This window comes from Salvelinus alpinus, chromosome 30, assembly GCF_045679555.1.
Source record: "Salvelinus alpinus chromosome 30, SLU_Salpinus.1, whole genome shotgun sequence".
NCBI lineage: Eukaryota > Metazoa > Chordata > Actinopteri > Salmoniformes > Salmonidae > Salvelinus > Salvelinus alpinus.
Genome location: NC_092115.1, coordinates 14,712,096 through 14,735,319, shown reverse-complemented (window position 1 = coordinate 14,735,319; position 23,224 = coordinate 14,712,096). Strand labels below are relative to the sequence as shown.

The following is a 23,224-nucleotide window of genomic DNA, read 5'->3' as shown; positions in this document are numbered from 1 at the left end:
TTATTTTCCTGCTGTAGCAAACTGCCTCAAATTAACATCTGTATTTGTTAATTATTCCCTTTAGATATGAGTGATATTGAATGCTGCATTTTAATAATATGTTTCAATTCATTGTTAGATTGTCTTAACATAATGGGAACAATGGATTCTTGCACGTGGTAGTATAATTACATTTTTGTCATTTAGTAGACGCTCTTATACAGTGTATACATTTTTGTACTTTTTCGCAGTGGTCCCTCAAACCACAACCCTGGCTTTGCTAGCGCCATGATCTACCAACTGAGCCACACCGGACCATATTACCCACCATCAGACTAACAATGGAGTGAGAAAAGTGAGAAAGTAACAAAAGTAAAGACTTCAAAGAAGCAGAGGAGACAAGGTGCAATTATAAATCTATGTTTAATAACAACAGGAAAGACTGTACTGCAGCAGAGAGAGAAACAAAGGCTCCATCACTTGTTAAAATGAACAAAACCACATACAGATGTCTTTAATCCACCAGGTTCACATTGTCTTCACAGAGGGTCAGGGAAAGGTCACGTAAGAGTCTCACAAAGGTATATAAAGGCCATTGCTGGTATGCTGGTTGAATCAGAATTGTCTGGTGATGTCACACAAAGTAACAGTAGCCTGATTTAGCATATTAGAGAGATTCACTGTCAGAGAGAAAAGTCATCGAGATACAATTGTCATCGCTCAAGAATTCATAATGGATTACTGGGTCTCCCTGTCTCTGATTTCAAGACCTTTATGATGAATGAAGTACCTTTTGGAGGGAGGCAAACACAAACATTACAAACAGTAGCACCAGGTGTATACAATCAGACATTTTCTTTTCTCTTCGGCTAGTGACAAGACGATGGCACAATTCAGTTAGAAATCACAGGAAATCTGCACAGAAAGATCCATTTAATTTAACGAATAAATAAAACAAATCTTCACACCACAATGCAAACACTTGTAAGGCTTTGTGTATGCAAACATAATTATACTTTCCAGCCTATCTGTGCTAACCACATCGATACAGCTGGTTCGTTTTATCGAGACATGTTCCCAACAGCTAACCGACAGGGCATACAGGACATTCTATTTTTTACTGTTCAATAGGACAGGGTTTCCCAAACTTTTAAAAGGATTAGGGTTAGGGAATGGGTTAGCTTACATGCTAAGTAGTTGTAAAATAGCAAAAAAGTTGTAAGTAGTTGCTAAAATGCTAAATTTGTCCGTGATGAGGTTCAAGCATGCAACCTTTGTGTTGCTAGACATTCGCATTATACGCCCATCCCAACCAACCAACCAACCTACTTTTGTTTTTGCCTTAACTAACTTTCTATCTTATGTAACCATACCAAAGGTAACATATCATATACTATAATGAACAAAAATATAAATGCAACATGCAACAGTTTCTAAGATTTTGTTGAGTTACAGTTCATACAAGTAAATCAGTCAATATGAATAAATTCATTAAGCCATAATCTATGGATTTCATATGATTGGGCAAGCGCGAGGCCATGGGTGGGCCTGGGCGGGCATAGGCCCACCCACTTCAAAGTCATGCCGACCCACTGGGGAGCCAGGCCCAGCCAATCAGAATTTGTTTTTTCCCACAGACAGAAATACTCCCCCCTTTCTCCTCTGGCGATCCCGCAGATGAAGAAACCAGATGTGGAGGTCCTGGGCTGATGTGGTTACAAGTGGTCTCCGGTTGTGAGACCGGTTGGACGTACTGCCAAATTCTCCAAAATGATGTGGGTGGCTTATGGTAGGAAACAGCCCTGGTGGACATTCCTGCAGTCAGCATGTCAATTGCACGCTCCCTCAAAACTTGAGAATTTTGCCATTGCGTTGTGTGACCAAACTGCACATTTTAGAGTGACCTTCGATTGTCCCCAGCACAAGGTGCAACTGTGTAATGAGCATGCAGTTTAATGAGCTTCTTGATATGCCACACCTGTCAAGTGGATTGATTATCTTGACAAAGGATACATGCTTACTAACAAGGGTGTAAACAATTTTTTGCACATAATTTAAGAGAAATTCATTTTTTGGGCGTAGGGAAATATTTCAGGGATTTTTTTTCCGGCTCATGAAACATGGGACCAGCACTTCACATGTTGCATTTATATTTTTGTTCAGTGTAATTTGAGTGTCCCGGATGTACGTTTACTATGTTACTTCTAGTCTATGAGACCAGTCTGCTCAAATACATGGTATAGTGCACATAGTTAATCATTTATTACACCATTAATAACAACCCATGTGCCAAGCTGGTGCACCTCCTATGGTCTCTCCCAACAGAATACTTGTAACTGAACCCCCTCTTTAAAATACCAACCTATACATTGATTACATGATCACTATCGTAAATATGTTGAGGCGACTTGGCTCACAGTGTTCTATTATGTAACACCTGGTTTAAATGGCTGGGTGGAGTGCTGTATACTGAGGTTGTGAATGACCTGTCATAGCTGTACACTGCAGTTTCCCATCCGACAATTGGCATTGAGTTAAAATATCCTCACCACTAATCAAAAACTTATGCTCTTTACATTAATAGAAGGTTGAGGGCTCTGATGATGTCTATTTTAGAAATTATTTGTCCCTGGGTCTACTTCCTCCATTGCTCACTGACAGTCCAGATGCCATCCTGCTGAACCAGGAAGTTATTAATAAACAGCAGGAAGCTGCGTTCACATGCTAGTCAGAACTAGGTTATTCTGACATGTTTGACTTGCTAACTGGTTGTAGTTATACACATGCCCTGTTTAACCAGTTAGCAAGTCAAACATGTCTGAGTTTCCTAGTTCCGACTAGCACGTGAACACGGCACGAGTCAATGATGAGTCAATGGGAAGAAGACAATACAGCCACATGTCCCAACCATGACTCCAAAGCCTGATATATATTAAATTAGGTCATTATAATACAAATGACAGAAGATACGATTAAAACAGACTTGTTAAAGGGATGGTCGGAAACAACGGCTAAATCCACTGAGCTAAATCAGACACACATTAACAGTCAGTGTCCCAAGGTATATTTGAACGATGTACTGTATCAATGCACTGTATGTTATGTCTGTAAGTATGTTCAACGTGAGTGATAAAATACAACATTTTCATTAAAGGGTAAGGTTATAGGCTTTAAGGCATGATGGGTGGATGAGTAGAAAAAAAAGACATACAGGAACATTAAAAAGCCAACAGATACATAAAGGAGTCATTATAATATAGCGCAAGGCTTTTTGTCCTTGAAGGGGTTCTCTGAGGCAGGGATGCCCATGAGCAGAGGGTCGTACTTGGCATGTTCGCCACAGTAGTGCATGAGGTCCGCTGAGGCCTTGGATACCTACAGGTGATATAAGAGAGTGTGCATGAGTGTGTGGGCAAGAGGAGTCTATGCTCACACACATACATGTACGGTATGCACACTAGGCTTGGGCTGTATACCATATATACCATGTAGCGAGGTTTTTGGAAATAGCCACAGGATGGTTTTTCAATACCGTTGAAACTATTTATTTGTACCTTTAAAAAAAAACTAAATTGTAATATTTGTCACTACTTTTTAAGTAAATACTTAAAAAAGTCAACTGGTGCAATACGCTAGGAGATAAAGAAGATTGTGTTCTTCATTTCACCTGTCAAATAATTTTTCATTATGATGATTACTACCGGTCAAGTGGTGTTTGTATACAAGCACACAACGATGAAAGACCAGAGCCTTGTGAGTCACTCACTGCTGTGCAGCACACACCAGGTGATCTAGTTACAGTATGGAATTCACAACTAAATGTTTGCCTGTTAGATATCTTATAATTAATACGTTAACTGTCTAAAATGTTCTAAATGCTCTGCAGTTGTGCATTTGGTTTGCTAATTTAGTAACTAGTTAACTATCTATGTCTAGCTAAGTGGTTAGCTTCTTCCAAAATCAAGCTTTGTTTGGTAACAGCTGAGATATCCCTCCTGGATCAAGAGCCTTCCTGTCTAATGTTTGTTTTGTGCATGCAGCAAACTGTGGTTGCATTTTTTTGTTACTTGTATAACTTTATGAGCTGGGATGTCTGTCCTGCAAATACTTTCGGTCAGAGACCGTAGAAGATGTTTGCAATGCTTGCTAGCATTTAGTTAGCATTCTTTATGTGATTTTACATGTACTTGTTAGCATTGCTAACCTTCAGATTACAGAGGAAAAAGCAGCCCTTGTATTCAGTGCCAGTATTACCGAATATCTCGGTATGGCACAAGGTCGGTATGAAGGTATGACAATCTGGATACCGCCCAAGCCTAACGCACACTCACAAGTACCCATACACGTGTATACTGTACACAGACACACACACTAACAACAGATCATTGGGCTATCCTTAGTAGCAAGATGGTGTGCATTTAGGGAGACATTTAGGTAAGGACCAGTAAAATCTACTTTGTTACTCAGCACTCCTTTCTACTTTCAGCATGCCGTACCTTTATCCTCTCAATACTGGCCTCTATCTTTAGCTGTTGTACTGTCCTTCTGGCCTGAGTTACGTTGTTAGAGCTTGGCATCTTCGATGACATCTTGGCCTCCACACCACTGCATGGAGGAAGTACACAAGAGAAAAACAAATTTTATAGAATTTGTCATGAAACACAACAGATATGGCAAAAATATAGATAGCCTTTTTATAGATAATTTGACAACACTTACCTCGTCAAATATTTTGAAATCTAATCTTATGAAATCTGAAAGAAAAAAAAGTGTTTTTAAACAACTGGCAATCATTGCATTAAAAGCATGACCACTCACTTTAGAACAGGTATTGGGACAGAACATTCCCCCCCTCAATCTTTCCCCAGACATACATCCTGCTATCTGACGGTAAAGACCAACCCATCTTTGACGCATGAGAAGCAGTTAGGCCACTTTGCAAGCCTCTTGACAAATCATGGCGCAGTATGTCTTAACAAACCATTCATATGTCTGCGAAGGGAATGTACAGTAAACAAATAATGGAACGTTGCTGTTGTGTCAACAAAGTGTGATTCAATTAGTTCTCCATTGTGTTTTTGCTTGATATAACCATATGTTTTATTGGAGGCATGTATACTTTAATAGGCAGTGCAGCTGGTAGCGCTTTGCAACAAGGGTAATATTTTTTTTTTTATATACAGTACCAGTAATTGTTTGGACACACCTACTCATTCAAGTTTTTTTCTTCTCTCAACCAGCTTCATGAGGTAGTCACCTGGAATGCATTTCAATTAACAGGTGTGTCTTGTTAAAAGTTCATTTGTGGAATTTCTTTCCTTCTTAATGCGTTTGAGCAAATCAGTTGTGTTGTGACAAGGTAGGGGTGGTATACAGAAGATAGCCCTATTTGGTAAAAGACCAAGTCCATATTATGGCAAGAACAGCTCAAATAGGCAAAGAAAAACGACAGTCCATCATTACATTAAGACATGAAGGTCAGTCAACATTTCAAGAACTTTGAAAGTTTCTTCGAGTGCAATCGCAAAAACCATAAAGCGCTATGATGAAACTGGCTCTCATGAGGACCGCCACAGGAAAGGAAGACCCAGAGTTACCTCTGCTGCAGATGATAAGTTCATTAGTGTTACCAGCCTCAGAAATTGCAGCCCAAATAAATGCTTCAGAGAGTTCAAGTAACAGACCCATCTCAACATCAACTGTTCAGAGGAAACTGCGTGAATCAGGCCTTCATTGTCGAATTGCTGCAAAGAAACCACTACTAAAGGACACCAATAATAAGAAGAGACTTGCTTGGGCGAAGAAACACGAGCATTAGACCGGTGGAAATCTGTCCTTTGGTTTGATGAATCCAAATTTTTTGGTTCCAACCGCTGTGTCTTTGTGAGACAGAGTAGGTGAACGGATGATCTCCGCATGTGTGGTTCCCACCGTGAGGCATGGAGTAGGAGGTGTGATGATGTGGGGGTGCTTTGCTGGTGACACTGTCTGTGATTTATTTAGAATTCAAGACACACTTAACCAGCATGGCTACCACAGCATTCTGCAGTGATACGCCATCCCATCAGCTTTGCGCTTAGTGGGACTATCATTTGTTTTTCCACAGGACAATGACCCAACACACCTCCAGGCTGTGTAAGGGCTATTTGACCAAGAAGGAGAGTGATGGAGTGCTGAATCAGATGACCTGGCCTCCACAATCACCCGACGTTAACCCAATTGAGATGGTTTGGGATGAGTTGGACCGCAGAGTGAAGGAAAAGCAGCCAACAAGTGCTCAGCATATGTGGGAACTCCTTCAAGACTGTTGAAAAAGCATTCTAGGTGAAGCTGGTTGAGAAAATGCCAAGATTGTGCAAAGCTGTCATCAAGACTGGAACGAACTACAAAAATCTCTGAAACTGGAAACACTTATCTCCCTCACTAGCTTTAAGCACCAGCTGTCAGAGCAGCTCACAGATTACTGCACCTGTACATAGCCCATCTATAATTTAGCCCAAACAACTACCTCTTCCCCTACTGTATTTATTTATTTATTTTGCTCCTTTGCACCCAGTTATTTCTATTTCTACTTTGCACATTCTTCCACTGCAAATCGGCCATTCCAGTGTTTTACTTGCTATATTGTATTTACTTCGCCACCATGGCCTTTTTTTGCCTTTACCTCCCTTAACTCACCTCATTTACTCACATTGTATATAGTCTTATTTTTCTACTCTATTATTGACTATGTTTGTTTTACTCCATGTGTAACTCTGTGTTGTTGTATGTGTCAAACTGCTTTGCTTTATCTTGGCCAGGTCGCAATTGTAAATGAGAACTTGTTCTCAACTTGCCTACCTGGTTAAATAAAGGTGAAATAAAAATATTTAAAAAATAAATTTTAAAAAAGGCGAAAGGGTGGCTACTTTGAGGATACTTTGAAGAGTCTAAAATCTTAAATATATTTTGATTTGTTAAACACTTTTTTGGTTACTACATGATTCATATGTGTTATTTCATAGTATTGATGTAGAAAATAGTACACTTTTATTTTTTTTTACTTGAATGAGTAGATGTGTCCAAACTTTTGACTGGTACTGTATATATATTTTTTTAAATACATTATTTATTTTTTACACTCCTGAAACAAACATATAAATACGAACAACAACTTACAGACACTAATAATGATTACATCTCATTTGCCCAGACCCTCATGCTCACCCCACCATCCCTAGTGCCTGCATTATTGTTTGCCACTTGTTGTACCAATTTGTTTTTCTCAGTCACCCATGCTATTTGAATATTTCAATAATATATCATTGCAACAAGGGTAATCATGAGTGTCAACAGCTTCCGTTCGCACACTTCCTCCATTCACACACAGACCTTTTCCCTTAAGTGACATCACGAGGTTTTCCTCATCATGCACAAAGTCACAAGATGCTTGAGAACGGTGCAATTGCGCAATTCATGCAGGAACCAATGGGGTGCTCGAGGGCAGGGGGGGTTCATATAAGAACCAATGGAATGCTGGGGGGGGGGGGGGGGGGGGGGGGGGGTTCATGAAGGCACTAATGGGATGCTGGAAGAGGAACGCCCTGAATTGCGGACTGCAGTTAGTTGCACCTTATTGAGATGCTTGAGTCAGTATTAAACACAGTTAAGACAAACATACACGCACATCCATGCCTAGAGCAACTTCTCCAAAACCAGGCTGTATATAAGAGAGGGTGGCAGGTAGCCTAGCGGTTAAAAGTGTTAGGCCAGTAACCGAAAGGTCTCTGATTTGAATCCCCAGCCGAAAAGGTAAAAAAATACACAAATATAGTTTAAGTGCACCAACGTATAGCGGAGAGTAGAGTCCTGAGAGTAGAGTCCGGAGTGAAGTAAAGTGGGGTAAAGTTCACAGTCAATTAGAGGAGTCTCTGAGCTCTAATTCCACTTCCTGGTAATCATTTACAGGGATGATGGGAACATGCCTGGACACATCCTCTCCTCTGCTTCCTGGGATCTCTGGTTTCGGTGTCTTTTTCACTCCCTCTCCCTCCCTCTCACACACATATACACACTTCATTTTTTACTGCAAGAGACAGGAAGCTTTGAGCACTTTTCTCAGAACATATTGTGTAATAAACAGAAACACCACATGTGCAACAACGAGGCCCACAATAAGGTAGGCCTTATTAAATCTTCAACTAAGCCAATCAGCATCCAGTGTTAAAAGTCCTATGTTCATGCACACTGCAGAGGAATTAAAGCAGAGTGAAATGTAAGAAACATTGTGTAATATCAGTAAAGAATATGAATGTAATTACACACAACTTAATGATCAAAATACAGAAGTGTGCAGTGTGCATAGGACCAGAGCTAGGATTCAAATGATCCTGTTCCTCCATTAGAGTGATTGGGTTGTTTTGTTTGACTCCTGTGCCCAACAGGATGTGATTCCTTCTAAAGTCTTTGATGCTACGACAGGAGTCCACTGTATTTCTTTTTGTGTCCAGGAAGGAGGGAAGACTGTAATTTCCTGGCCTTTGCTTTGGGATGACTGATTAAAGCACAACGTTCCAGAGCGAAGCATAGCTGGACAATGATGAAGCTGGAAAGCTTTGTTGCTGCATTTAGACCTGGGTAAAATACATATGTCAGATACTTTCAAAGACTTTCTTGATTTAGCTTCCCCGGTACAATGTGACCAAAGGAAAATTCTGTCACAAGTGCAATCTCTGCCTACCCTGCATTCCAGTCAAGCCAAATCAACCTGAAACCCAAAATCCCCAATGCAAATATGTATCAAAAATACTCGTCCAGAGACACTTCTAGCCAAGAGTTCTGAGAAAAGCCCCACCCATTTGCCACCATGTCAGGTTTTTGGTGGGTCAGTTCCTGGTGTTAAACTAACACAAGGAGTCAAGCTAACAGAGCTGAACAGTCAATGACCCGAAGAAAAAAAGGATGTAACATCATCCTCAGACAGAAGAATGATAACTTTCCAAGTGAACCATAACAATAGAATGAATAAAAGACCATGTTTAAATCAGAAAACTGATTTGTCAATCAAATCAAATCAATCAATCAAATGTATTTATAAAGCCCTTCTTTACATCTTATGGTAATACATCACTAGCTCTTCCTCGTAAAGAATACATTCCTCCAGCTTCCTTGATTCTCTCTTAACTTCATAAAGAGTAAAGATGTGCGCAATATTCCAGCTTCGCACCATGATGACGTGCCACAATCAAAATAAATCAAGCTGAACTTTACAGTCAACGTGATAGAGAACGTTGTTAGGTTATCACGGACTAAAGTAAAGATCCCTCCTTGGAGCAGTAAACAGCAACCGGATATTTGTTTCCTCTTCTTGGAAAGAAGGAAAGGTAGGCCTGAGGAGCTCATGTGTTCTGCTGTTTCTAGCAGAAGGAAGAGAGTGCTGCATTAGAACCTGGGTCAAACTGGGCTCCGCGGGTTCTGATGGAGCTGCAGTCAGTTGATGTTGGCTGTCACTTGTCAATATATATATTTGAAATTCTACCTGAAATTCTAAGAAGTTAGAGTTGAATAAACATCACAGTGCATGCTTACAAAGAACAGACTATGGTACTAAATGACAGTGTGTAGCAGAGGTAAGCTGGTCCTGGATAACGTAGCCTCGTACACTGATGGTAGGCCTGTATTAACTGTCGCCCCCGAACCATAGAAACCTTTCTGTGGCTTCGAAAGACCAGTTCAACCAGTCTGAAGTGAAAGGGAGTTTTCTGACCTGCTCAACATTAGTGATTTTTTAAACAGCCCAACCCAACCCAAGTGAGTCAGGCTAGCAAGTCCTCTGATCTGATGCCAACCATCCCCACCACCATCCGAATTGACTTTGGGAGGGGCACCCCCATCCCCCTGCAGTAACTCCAAGGCGTGGGGCCACACAACCACCATACAGTAGTTCTACCACCTAGGATCAGAGAGAGACCACCCCATAACATAGCCCACCCCATCGCCCCCCGCCACCACTCTCCAGCCCTCACATGTCAACCTCAACAGGACCACCAACAGTATTGAATACAGCAGGCCCACTACTGTATTGTACCTTACACACACTCACCCACACACTATTAATTAACATGACATTCAAAGCACAACGCTGGAGAGTCCTTTGTGAGTCACTAGAATGAATACAGTTTTCTATGAATAGGGTCTGTGTTAATTAATGTGATATAGTCAGGCTACTGTGAATTCTATTGCCACTGACTAATGCATGTTAAATGCATTGCAAGATAATGGACCGTGTCAACTGGTTGTGTGGTCCTTTAGTGTGAAAGTTAGCAAAAAGTAGGTAGCATGCAATAATACTTGACACCTCTGACAATAAATGTCCCCCTATGGCTGCAGCTGTACATCTTCGCCTGAAGCCAGGACTCATAAACAAACATTTTTGCAGGTCATATAACGTCAGCATGATTATATCTAAAGAAGGCTATGGCTTATTAAAATGTGTTCATATGGGTTGTCTATAGACATTGTCTGAGGCTATGGCCAAAGTCGCCACTCTTGTGTAAAGTGATATTTGGAGTCTAGACAGACGTCTGCCTCTTTGAACTTTCCAGAGTTCAAAGCCCTGGGCTGCGAGCCAGAATTGGTTTCTCTCTCTCTCTCTCTCTCTCTCTCTCTCTCTCTCTCTCTCACACACACACACACACACACACACACACACACACACACACACACACACACACACACACACACACACACACACACACACACACACACACACACACACACACACACTACGCTTGCTGCAGGAGTTCTCTTGTCTGCAGGGTGAAAGCTAGAAGTAGCTGTTCACACTGCTGGAGCCGTGCTCTTTTGCCAGTATCAGCACTTTCCATCTGAGTCTGTGAATAAAATCAAAAAATTTCTACTACAAGACCCACATTGTGGCTAATTGAATATCAGCCCTGCTAGTGACTTCCTGTTTACAGTAAACACTCGGTTGTGTTCACTTGGTTACCCAGTAAATCGAACCCCCATAACAAAGATGCCATTGGTTTTGCTGAGTAAAGTAGGATAAGTTTATGAGTCGGTGAGAGAGAAACAGAGAAGCTGCTGATGGTGGTAGCCTATGTTTGCTAATGTGTGAGAAACATTGAGGCACTGAAGAACTAGAGAGGATGACATCATTCCAATCCCATCAGAAAAGCTGCTCAGAGTTGTTCAGCCCTTACACTCTTAGAAGAAAAGGGTTCCAAAAGGGTTCTTCGGTTGTCCCCATAGGATAAACCTGGTAGAAAGAACCCTTTTAGGTTCCATGTAGAACCCTCTGTGGTAAGAGTTCTATATGAGCCCAAAATAGTTCTACTTGGAAACAAAAACAGTTCTTTAAAGGGTTCTCCTATGGGGACAGCCAAATAACCATTTAAGGTTCTAGATAGATTGGCAAGCAACTATTGTCATGCACATTGGTTGGGACTGCCAATCTTTCTGTTGAATATATTTTGTAACCTAGGATAATCAGACAGCTTAGACAACTCAAACAGTAGTCAGTGGATGTTGAAACTACAAACATTACATCATAGAGACAACTCAGTGTGTGAGTTTTCAGTAACTTTATAAACCATGGTGCTTATCTGAGCTGTTCCAGTAGTAGGTAGTAGTAGACTTCACGGGAGAAAGCTACAGGGGTGAGAGATATGTCACTTCAGTTCTGGGGTGAGAAAAGCAAACCACTCAAAGAAGAGGGCATGGTTACAAAGATAACTTCGCTAGGGTGACCCCACCCAGTCTGGTGTCAGCATTGGTGTCAGACTGGAGAGTTGAATGCTAATTAATTGTTAAGTAAAAAGAAAAAATAAATGATCTGCTTGATGCCCCCATCAAAATCTGTCTGTTTCAGCTAGAGATATGTTTTTTTTGCATAGGCTGCATCTCGATCCATCGCATCTGCCGACGTCATCTTTCCGCATCTGCGGTGGAAGGTGGCTAAGCTACAGCTGTGTTTGTCAGACCAGGAGGTGTCGTAGTGTAAGAACCGTTTGGGCTGCACACTAGTATGGAAAGACAAGACTTTCACGAACATGATGGTGTTCTCCGTTTTGCTCTACGACCCGACAAGTGTCACAAAACTTGTCTTAATAACCCGGGTATTGAGCCAACAAATGACTGGAAATGAATAGGGCATTTCCAAGTAAAGGTATACGGGTAATTCCACGGTATTTATATATATACAGTGCATTCAGAAAGTATTCAGACTCCTTCCCCTTTTCAACATTTCGTTATGTTACAGCCTTATTCTAAAATTGATACAATAATTTTTTCCCTCATCAATCTACACACAATACCCCATAATGATGAAGCAAAAAACGTTTTTTTTTAAACATTTTTGCTAATTTATGATAAATAAAAAACAGAAATAACTTATTTACATAAGTATTCAGCCCCTTTGCTATGACACTCGAAATTGAGCTCAGGTGCATCCTGTTTCCATTGATCATCCTTGAGATGTTTCTACAACTTTATTGGAGTACACCTGTGGTAAATTGATTGGAAATGATTTGGAAAGGCACACACCTGTCTACAGTCGTGGCCAAAAGCTTTGAGAATGACACAAATATTAATTTCCACAAAGTTTGCTGCTTCAGTGTCTTTAGATATTTTTGTCAGATGTTACTATGGAATACTGAAGTATAATTACAAGCATTTCATAAGTGTCAAAGGCTTTTATTGACAATTACATGAAGTTGATGCAAAGAGTCAATATTTGCAGTGTTGACCCTTCTTTTTCAAGACCTCTGCAATCCGCACTGGCATGCTGTCAATTAACTTCTGGGCCACATCCTGACTGATGGCAGCCCATTCTTGCATAATCAATGCTTGGAGTTTGTCAGAATTTGTGGGTTTTTGTTTGTCCATCCGCCTCTTGAGGATTGACCACAAGTTCCCAATGGGATTAAGGTCTGGGGAGTTTCCTGGCCATGGACCCAAAATATCGATGTTTTGTTCCCCGAGCCGCTTAGTTATCACTTTTGCCTTTTGGCAAGGTGCTCCATCATGCTGGAAAAGGCATTTTTCGACACCAAACTGTTCCTGGATGGTTGGGAGAAGTTGCTCTCGGAGGATGTGTTGGTACCATTCTTTATTCATGGCTGTGTTCTTAGGCAAAATTGTGAGTGAGCCCACTCCCTTGGCTGAGAAGCAACCCCACACATGAATGGTCTCAGGATGCTTTACTGGCATGAGAGAGTTCAAAGCTGTCATCAAGGCAAAGGGTGGCTATTTGAAGAATCTCAAATATAAAGTATAGTTTGATTTGTTTAACACTTTTTTGGTTACTACATGATTCCATATGTGTTATTTCATAGTGTTGATGTCTTCACTATTATTCTACAATGTAGAAAATAGTAAAAATAGAGAAAAACCCTTGAATGAGTAGGTGTTCTAAAACTTTTGACCGGTAGTGTATATTTTATTTCACCTGCGACCTGGCCAAGATAAAGCAAAGCAGTGCGACAAAAACAACAACATAGAAGTTACACATGGGATAAACAAACGTACAGTCAATAACACAATAGAAAATCTGTATACAGTGTGTGCAAATTAAGTAAGGAGGTAAGGCAATAAATAGGCCATAGTGGCGAAGTAATTACAATTTAGCAATTAACACTGGAGTGATAGATGTGCAGACGAGGATGTGCAGGTAGAGCAGAAAAAATAATAATATGGGGATGAGGTAGGTAGTAGGTTGGATGGGCTATTTACAGATGGGCTGTGTACAGCTACACCGATCGATAAGCTGCTCTGACAGCCGATGCTTGAAGTTAGTGAGGGAGATATAAGTCTCCAACTTCAGTGATATTTGCAATTCGTTCCAGTCATTGGCAGCAGAGAACTGGAAGGAAAGGCGGTCAAAGTAGGTGTTGGCTTTGGGGATGACCAGTGAAATATACCTGCTGGAGCGCGTGCTACGGGTGGGTGTTGCTATGGTGACCAGTGAGCTGAGATAAGGCGGAGCTTTACCTAGCAAAGACTTATAGATGACCTGGAGCCAGTGGGTTTGGCGGCTTCGCGTTCCTAGGAAACTATGCAGTATTTAGTTTTTTTACGTGTTATTTCTTACATTGGTACCCCAGGTAATCTTAGGTTTTATTACATACAGTCGGGAGGAACTACTGAATATAAGAGCAACGTCAACTCACCATCATTACGACCAGGAATATGACTTTCCCAAAGCGGATCCTGTGTTTTGCCTTCCACCCAGGACAATGGATCTGATCCCAGCCGGCGAACCTAAACAACGTCGCCGTAAAAGGGGCAAACGAAGCGGTCTTCTGGTCAGGCTCCGGAGACGGGCACATCGCGCACCACTCCCTAGCATACTACTCGCCAATGTCCAGTCTGTCCAGTCTTGCCTTCCAGAGAGACATCAGAGACTGTAACGTTCTTTGCTTCACGGAAACATGGCTCACTCGAGAGACGCTATCAGAGTCGGTGCAGCCAGCTGGTTTCTTCACGCATCGCGCCGACAGAAACAAGCATCTTTCTGGTAAGAAGAGGGGCGGGGGGGTATGTCTTATGTTTAACGAGACGTGGTGTGATCATAACAACATACAGGAACTCAAGTCCTTCTGGTCACCTGACTTATAATTCCTCACAATCAAATGTCGACCGCATTATCTACCAATGGAATTCTCTTCGATTATAATCACAGCCGTATATAATTCCCCCCCAAGCAGACACATCGATGGCCCTGAACGAACTTTATTTGACTCTATGTAAACTGGAAACCACATATCCTGAGGCTGCATTCATTGTAGCTGGGGATTTTAACAAGGCTAATCTGAAAACAAGACTCCCTAAATTCTATCAGCATATCGATTGCGCAACCAGGGGTGGTAAAACCCTGGATCATTGTTATTCTAACTTCCGTGACGCATATAAGGCCCTCCCCCGCCCTCCTTTTGGAAAAGCTGACCACGACTCCATTTTGTTGCTTCCAGCCTACAGACAGAAACTAAAACAAGAAGCTCCCGAGCTCAGGTCTGTTCAACGCTGGTCCGACCAATCTGATTCCACGCTTCAAGACTGCTTCGATCACGTGGATTGGGATATGTTCCGCATTGCATCGCATCGGCGTACACATCACGGACAAACTGATTTGGTCCACCCACACAGACAGCGTTGTGAAGAAGCCGCAGCAGCGCCTCTTCAACCTCAGGAGGCTGAAGAAATTCGGCTTGTCACCAAAAGCACTCACAAACTTCTACAGATGCACAATCGAGAGCATCCTGTCGGGCTGTATCACCGCCTGGTACGGCAACTGCTCCGCCCACAACCGTAAGACTCTCCAGAGGGTAGTGAGGTCTGCACAACGCATCACTGGGGGAAAACTACCTGCCCTCCTGGACACCTACACCACCCGATGTCACAGGAAGGCCATAAAGATCATCAAGGACAACAACCACCCGAGCCACTGCCTGTTCACCCCGCTATCATCCAGAAGGCGAGGTCAGTACAGGTGCATCAAAGCAGGGACCGAGAGACTGAAAAACAGCTTATATCTCAAGGCCATCAGACTGTTAAACAGCCACCACTAACATCGAGTGGCTGCTGCCAACATACTGACTCAACTCCAGCTCACTTTAATAATGGAAATTGATGGAAATTTATCAAAAATGTATCACTAGCCACTTTAAACAATGCCACTTAATATAATGTATATGTATATACTGTACTCTATATCATCTACTGCATCTTGCCATCTTTATGTAATACATGTATCACTAGCCACTTTAAACTATGCACTTTTATGTTTACATACCCTTCATTACTCATCTCATATGTATATACTGTACTCGATACCATCTACTGCATCTTGCCTATGCCGTTCTGTACCATTACTCATTCATATATCTTTATGTACATATTCTTTATCCCTTTACACTTGTGTGTATAAGGTAGTAGTTGTGGAATTGTTAGGTTAGATTACTCGTTGGTTATTACTGCATTGTCGGAACTAGAAGCACAAGCATTTCGCTACACTCGCATTAACATCTGCTAACCATGTGTATGTGACAAATAACATTTGATTTGATTTGATTTGAATATGTCGCGAGGACCAGCCAACGAGAGCATACATGTCGCAATGGTGGGTAGTATATGGGGCTTTGGTGACAAAACGGATGGTACTGTGATAGACTGCATCCAATTTGCTGAGTAGAGTGTTGGAGGCTATTTTGTAAATGGCATCACCGAAGTCAAGGATCGGCAGGATAGTCAGTTTTACGAGGGTGTGCTTAGCAGCATGAATGAAGGAGGCTTTGTTGCGAAATAGGAAGCTGATTCTAGATTAAATTTTGGATTTGAGATGCTTAATATGAGTCTGGAAGGAGAGTTTACAGTCTAGCCATACACCTAGGTATTTATAGTTGTTCACATATTCTAAGTCAGAACCGTCCAGAGTAGTGATGCTAGGCGGGCGGGTGCGGGCAGCGATCGGTTGAAGAGCTTGGATTTAGTTTTACTAGCGTTTAAGAGCAGTTGGAGGCTGCGGGGAGTGCAGAGCTGTTGGCCGGGGTTGGGTTAGCCAGGTGGAAAGCGTGGCCAGCCGTAGAGAGATGCTTATTGGAATTCTCGATTATCGTGGATTTATCGCTGGTGACAGTGTTTCCTAGCCTCAGTGCAGTGGGCAGCTGAGAGGAGGTGCTCTTATTCTCAATAGACTTTACAGTGTCCCAAAACCTTTTGGAATTAGTGCTGCAGGATGCAAATTTCTGTTTGAAAAAGCTAGCCTTTGCTTTCCTAACTGACTGTATATTGGTTCCGGATTTCCCTGAAAAGTTGCATATCGCAGGGACTATTCGATGCTAGTGCAGTGCGCCACAGGATGTTTTTGTGCTGGTCAAGGGCAGTCAAGTCTGGAGTGAACCAAGGGCTATATCTGTTCTTAGTTCTACATTTTTTGAAAGGGGCATGCTTATTTATGATGGTGGGGGAGGCACTTTAGAAGAACAACCAGGCATCCTCTACTGATGGGATGAGGTCAACATCCTTCCAGGATACCCGGACCAGGTTGATTAGAAATGCTCGCAGAAGTGTTTTAGGGAGTGTTTGACAGTGATGAGGGGTGGTCGTTTGACCACGAACCCATAACGGACGCAGGCAATGAGGCAGTGATCGCTGAGATCCTGGTTGAAAACAGCAGAGGTGTATTTAGAGAGCAAGTTGGTCAGGATGATATCTATGAGGGTGCCCATGTTTATGGATTTGGGGTTGTACCTGGTAGGTTCCTTGATCATTTGTGTGAGATTGAAGGCATCTAGCTTAGATTGTAGGACAGCCGGGGTGTTAAGCATATCCCAGTTTAGGTCACCTAACGGTACGAACTCTGACAATAGATGGGGGGCAATCAATTCACATATGGTGTCCAGGGCACTGCTGGGAGCTGAGGGGGGTCTATAACAAGCGGCAACAGAGAGAGACTTATTTCTGGAGAGATTCATTTTTTAAATCAGAAGCTTGAACTGTTTGGGCATAGACCTGGAAAGTATGACAGAACTTTGCAGGCTATCTCTGCAGTAGATTGCAACTCTGCCCCCTTTGGCAGTTCTATCTTGACGGAAAATGTTGTAATTGGGGATGTAAATTTCTGCATTTTTGGTGGCCTTCCTAAGCCAGGATTCAGACACGGCTAGGACATCAGGGTTGGCAGAGTGTGCTAAAGCAGTGAATAAAGCAAACTTAGGGAGGAGGCTTCTGATGTTAACATGCATGAACCCAAGGCTTTTCCTGTTACAGAAGTCAACAAATGAGAGCGCCTGGGGGCACACAGGGCCTGGGTTAAACTCTACATCACCAGAGGAACAGAGGAGGAGTAGGATAAGGGTACTGCTAAAGGCTATAAGAACTGGTCGTCTAGTGCATTCGGAACAGAGAGTAAATGGAGCAGACTTCTGGGCATGGTAGGATAGATTCAGGGCATAATGCACAGACAAGGGCATGGTAGGGTGCGAGTACAGTGGAGGTAAACCTAGGCATTGGGTGACAATGTGAGAGGCTGCATCTCTGGAAGCGGCAGTTAAGCTAGGTGCAGTCTCCGCGTGTGGGGGTGGGGCAAGGGAGCTAACCGAGGCATGTAGAGCGGGACTAGGGGCTCCGCAGTTAAACAAAACAATGAGAGCTACCCTAAACAACAGTATACAAGGCATATTGACATTAGAGGGAGGTATAAAGCCATCACAGGTGTTGATTGGGAGGGCTAAGACAACAACGGGTAAACAGCTAAGACAGCAACAACGGGTAAATGGCGATGAATGGGCAGAGAGGGTCAGTTAGCTACACACAGGGCCTGAGTTAGAGGCTGGGGCCGACAGATAAACAAAATGAAGTACCGTGTTAATGAACAGTCCAGTAGGCATCAGCTGTGTAGCCGAGTGATCATTGGATCCAATAAGCAGCAAATATATACATATACACTACGGTTCAAAAGTTTTGGGTCACTTAGAAATGTCCTTGTTTTTGAAAGAAAAGCACATTTTTTGTCCATTAAAATTATATCAAATTGATCAGAAATTCAGTGTAGACATTTTTTATGTTGTAAATGACTATTGTAGCTGGAAACGGCATATTTTTTATCTACATAGGCGTACAGAGGCCCATTATCAGCAACCATCACTCCTGTGTTCCAATGGCACGTTGTGTTAGCTAATCCAAGTTTATCATTTGAAAAGGCTAATTGATCATTAGAAAACCCTTTTGCAATTATGTTAGCACAGCTGAAAACTGTTGTACTGATTAAAAAAGCAATTAAACTGGCCTTCTTTAGACTAGTTGAGTATCTGGAGCATCAGCATTTGTGGGTTCGATTACAGGCTCAAAATGGCCAGGAACAAATAGCTTTCTTCTGAAACTCGTCATTCTATTCTTGTTCTGAGAAATGAAGCCTGTTCCATGAGAGAAATTGCAGAGAAACTGAAGATCTCGTACAACGCTGTGTGCTACTCCCTTCATAGAACAGCGCAAACTGGCTCTAACCAGAATAGAAAGAGGAGTGGGAGGCCCCGGTGCACAACTGAGCAAGAGGACAAGTACATTAGAGTGTCTAGTTTGAGAAACAGATGCATCACATGTCCTCAACTGGCAGCTTCATTAAATAGTACCCACAAAACACCAGTCTCAACGTCAACAGTGAAAAGGTGACTCCAGGTTGCTGGCCTTCTAGGCAGAGTTGCAAAGAAAAAGCCATATCTCAGACTGGCCAATAAAAAAAAATATTAAGATGGGCAAAAGAACACAGACACTAGACAGAGGAACTCTGCCTAGAAGGCCTGCATCCCGGAGTCGCCTCTTCACTGTTGACGTTGAGACTGGTGTTTTGCGGGTACTATTTAATGAAGCTGCCTCCAAATCACTATGTCCGTCCCTGGGTCTAACCACACCAAGACTATGTTAGCCTCCTGACCCTAAAGGGATACTTCGGCATTTTAGCAATAAGACCCTTTATCTATTTCCCCGGTGTCAGATTAACTTGTGGATACCATTTTAATGTCTCTGGGTCCAGTATGAAGGAAGTTATAGAGGTAGTTAAGTGAGTCAATGCTAACTAGTGTTAGCACAATGACTGGAAGTCTATGAGTATCTGCTAGCATGCCTGAAGTATCCCTTTAAGTCTTTATGTTATCTATATTATATTACCAGCAACACAAGTCTCCAGGTCTTAAGACCTGTTTGCTCATCAACGCTCGCTCACCATTAAAAATGCATCGTTTTATTAGATACATTTAAAAGACTGACGTTTCGGCCTTCAATGGCCTTCTTCAGAATAATCACAAAAGGAATGGACAAGTTCTCACACAAAATACACTTTTCCAGTACTGTAAACATACAGTCATTCCCTTGTCCACACATACCTTCAGACATGCAGTACATGCACACACACAGGCTTTATTGAAAACGGTCCTGTTGCTTCTACAGGTTTCACTCTGTAAGCTCTGTTTCAGCAGCACAGCACAGCTCTGTCTAGACAGTCGCCTCTACACTGAACTCATTTCTGAGGAATCCACAAATCCTCAAATTCCCATGTAATTACTATAGTCTCATTTCTAACCTTCTCTCCTACCCGTGTTGATTCTATACTGACAGAGCAGCCATAGAGGTTTCCTGTAGAGGTAGAATGCTAGCCTAGATTATTTCTACATTCAGCAATGTCTGCATTCTACATGTTTGGCATGAAAATGTCTCATAGGCTAATGCAGGAAGGGGCTGGCACCCGGTTTCATAAAACGCATTAGGAGTCAATCCAAACTCATCTTGTTCTTGCTTCATATTCAACATGATAAAACTAGGTTTTGATGTTCTCGCATGCAATGATAGCAGCAACCCATGATTGTGTGAGTACAATACCGTGCTGTACATCCAGCAGTAGTGGGCTAGGCAGGTACAGAGTTGAAGAGCACAGGATGTGTTTGGAGTCAGTGATAGCACAGGGATATGTGGTATGTGTGGATTAAGCTGAATCCAGTCTGACTCATGACTTAGCCATGTATAAACAGTATCAGACTGGACTCTGCCCATTCCACCTCACACACTGCTACTCTGACTACATACAGAGTAACAAGTCCAGGCCCTGAGGCCTCCCGAGTGGTGCAGTGGTCTAAGGCACTGTCTCAGCCGGCCGCGACCGGGAGACCCATGCGGCGCACAATTGGCCCAGCGGCGTCCGGATTAGGGGAGGGTTTGGCCGGCTGGGATGTCCTTGTCCCATCGCACTCTAGCAACTCCTGTGGTGGGGCCAGACGCATGCACACTGACACGGTCACCAGGTGTACAGTGTTTCCTCAGACACATTGGTGCGGCTGGCTTCCGGGTTAAGCAGGCAGTGTGTCAAGAAGCAGTGCGTCTTGGCTGGGTTGTGTTTCGGAGGACGTACGGCTCTTGACCTTCGCCTCTCCCAAGTCCGTACAGGAGTTTCACTGATGAGACAAGACTGTAATTAACAAATTGGATACCATGAAAAAAAACAAGTCCAGGCCCTGTTCATAAAATAAACATGTTAGTCCTTTTTTACTTGATGTAGGTCGAAGCATCTGAGAAATGCAAACAGTTTCCACCGTTTCAGCGTTCCAACAAGTGATTTCTTCAAGAAAAGAGGAAGGATGCATTGTTTAAAATATTCTAACAGGGCACTCGAGACTGTACACACAGTGTTGCCCTGGCCTACTAGAAGAACTACATTTCCAGGCAGGATCGTTTTCCCAGACTGTGGAGGAGGGGACTTTTGGGCCATTGAATCATTGAACTAGAATTCTGCTTCAGCGTTCAGGGTAAACAGTACAGAATGTTCCTATTGAACCACTCATGGAATTTAGTTATAAATAGCTTGTGTCAACTGACAGTTTCTTCTCCATGATCTAAGTGAAGGGGAATTCAGGCACCTGCCCCACATCACAAGACTGCAATAACAAGGAGAGAGAGAGAGAGAGGAGATAGAGAGAGAGAGAGTGAGAAGGAGAGAAAAGGAGAGAGAGAAAGAGAAAGAGAGAGAAGGATGGAAGGAGGAGAGAGTTAGAGAGAGAGCGAGAGAGAGAGCGAGAGCGAGAGAGAGAGAGAGAGAGAGAGAGAGAGAGAGAGAGAGAGAGAGAGAGAGAGAGAGAGAGAGAGAGAGAGAGAGAGAGAGAGAGAGAGAGAGAGAACGAAAGAAAGAGAATGACATTGGAAATGGGATTTTACTGTCTATTTTTATTGGTGCAACTGTCATCTGAGTTGTTCAGTCTTTCTAGAGAATGGGCTAGGCACCATGGATTAGACCTAGATTAAACAGAAACCTAGTACATGACGGTAAAGTCTCTTCAGAACACCAAATCTTCAGACACATCCCACAGCTTCACACACAGCACGTCAAGTGCTATTACACTGTGAAACACTGAGTGAAACACTGATACAAAACCCAGCCAACGCGATGACATCATGAGCACTAACAGCCCCATGCAGCAGGTCCTAAAAATAACCTGGCCAGTGGCTACCTTGGGGTAAGCAGGGAGCAGGAAGCAGGAAGCAGGAAGCAGGGAGCAGCGAGCAGGGAGCAGGGGGAGTTGCCAGCTGGGTAGGATCCAGATTGTAGACAGTGGGTCTTCCAGCGAACTGCACAGGAGCCCTTATTCTCCAGTAATGGGGCCATTATCAGCCACTGGGCGGCCCAAAACAAACAGAGGCTTATGGAAGATAATATCCCTCAGACGTCACCGCAGACGCAAGGGGGTGACATGCAGGAGCCAAGGCGGCCGAGTAGCACAGGCAGTGCCTCAGCCCTTTGGATAGCAAATGGCATTGTTGTGAGAACTAGGCATATACAGAACTAGGCCTATATACCTGGGGCTCAGAGGAAAGAGTTGATCTGGAAATGGTCTTGGATGTGGTGGATGGGGGTTTTGTGTGAAAATAGGGAAAGTTGAGAGGACTGAGAAAGTGAGGGTTAAAAGAGATAAAAAGTATGGGGTTGTGAGATAATGAAATAGACTAGAGACACTGTTAAAATGTGTATAAGAGTGAAGATATTAAGCGAGAGAAGCAGAGAAAGAGAGAGGGAGCGTTAGAAACCGAGGGGGGGGAAGCATGCTCTGCAGCTGGGTGCGTGTTGCCATAGGCCCCGTGCCCAAATCTGTTCCAGCAACAGTAGCACCATAAAACTTCAAGCTATTGTATCCTCTTGCTCTCGCCTCCCCTCTACTGAATACTGTTATTCATGATGCATCTCCATCTCTCGCCTCCCCTCTACTGAATACTGTTATTCATGATGCATCTCCATCTCTCGCCTCCCCTCTACTGAATACTGTTATTCATGATGCATCTCCATCTCTCGCCTCCCCTCTACTGAATACTGTTATTCATGATGCATCTCCATCTCTCGCCTCCCCTCTACTGAATACTGTTATTCATGATGCCTCTCCATCTCTCGCCTTCCCTCTACTGAATACTGTTATTTATGATGCATCTCCATCTCTCGCCTCCCCTCTACTGAATACTGTTATTCATGATGCATCTCCATCTCTCGCCTCCCCTCTACTGAATACTGTTATTCATGATGCATCTCCATCTCTCACCTCCCCTCTACTGAATACTGTTATTCATGATGCATCTCCATCTCTCGCCTCCCCTCTACTGAATACTGTTATTCATGATGCATCTCCATCTCTCGCCTCCCCTCTACTGAACACTGTTATTCATGATGCATCTCCATCTCTCGCCTCCCCTCTACTGAATACTGTTATTCATGATGCAT

At 42.8% G+C, this 23,224-nt stretch overlaps 1 protein-coding gene across 2 annotated transcripts in view; it reads right to left on the bottom strand.

Moving 5' to 3' along the window:
• Positions 1 to 383: 383 nt before the first annotated feature.
• The window catches only part of LOC139560194 (guanine nucleotide-binding protein G(I)/G(S)/G(O) subunit gamma-12-like), a 60,653-nt gene continuing 37,812 nt past the window's right edge, over positions 384 to 23,224 (bottom strand). For both annotated transcript variants that reach the window (XM_071376756.1, XM_071376757.1), the window contains exons 2-4: positions 4,699 to 4,733; positions 4,476 to 4,584; positions 384 to 3,354 (exon numbers count right to left, since the gene is read on the bottom strand). In XM_071376756.1, coding sequence (XP_071232857.1) covers positions 3,229 to 3,354; positions 4,476 to 4,568 — 219 coding nt within the window. In that variant the 5' untranslated portion in view covers positions 4,569 to 4,584; positions 4,699 to 4,733 and the 3' untranslated portion in view covers positions 384 to 3,228. The remainder of the gene's footprint in view (positions 3,355 to 4,475; positions 4,585 to 4,698; positions 4,734 to 23,224) is intronic.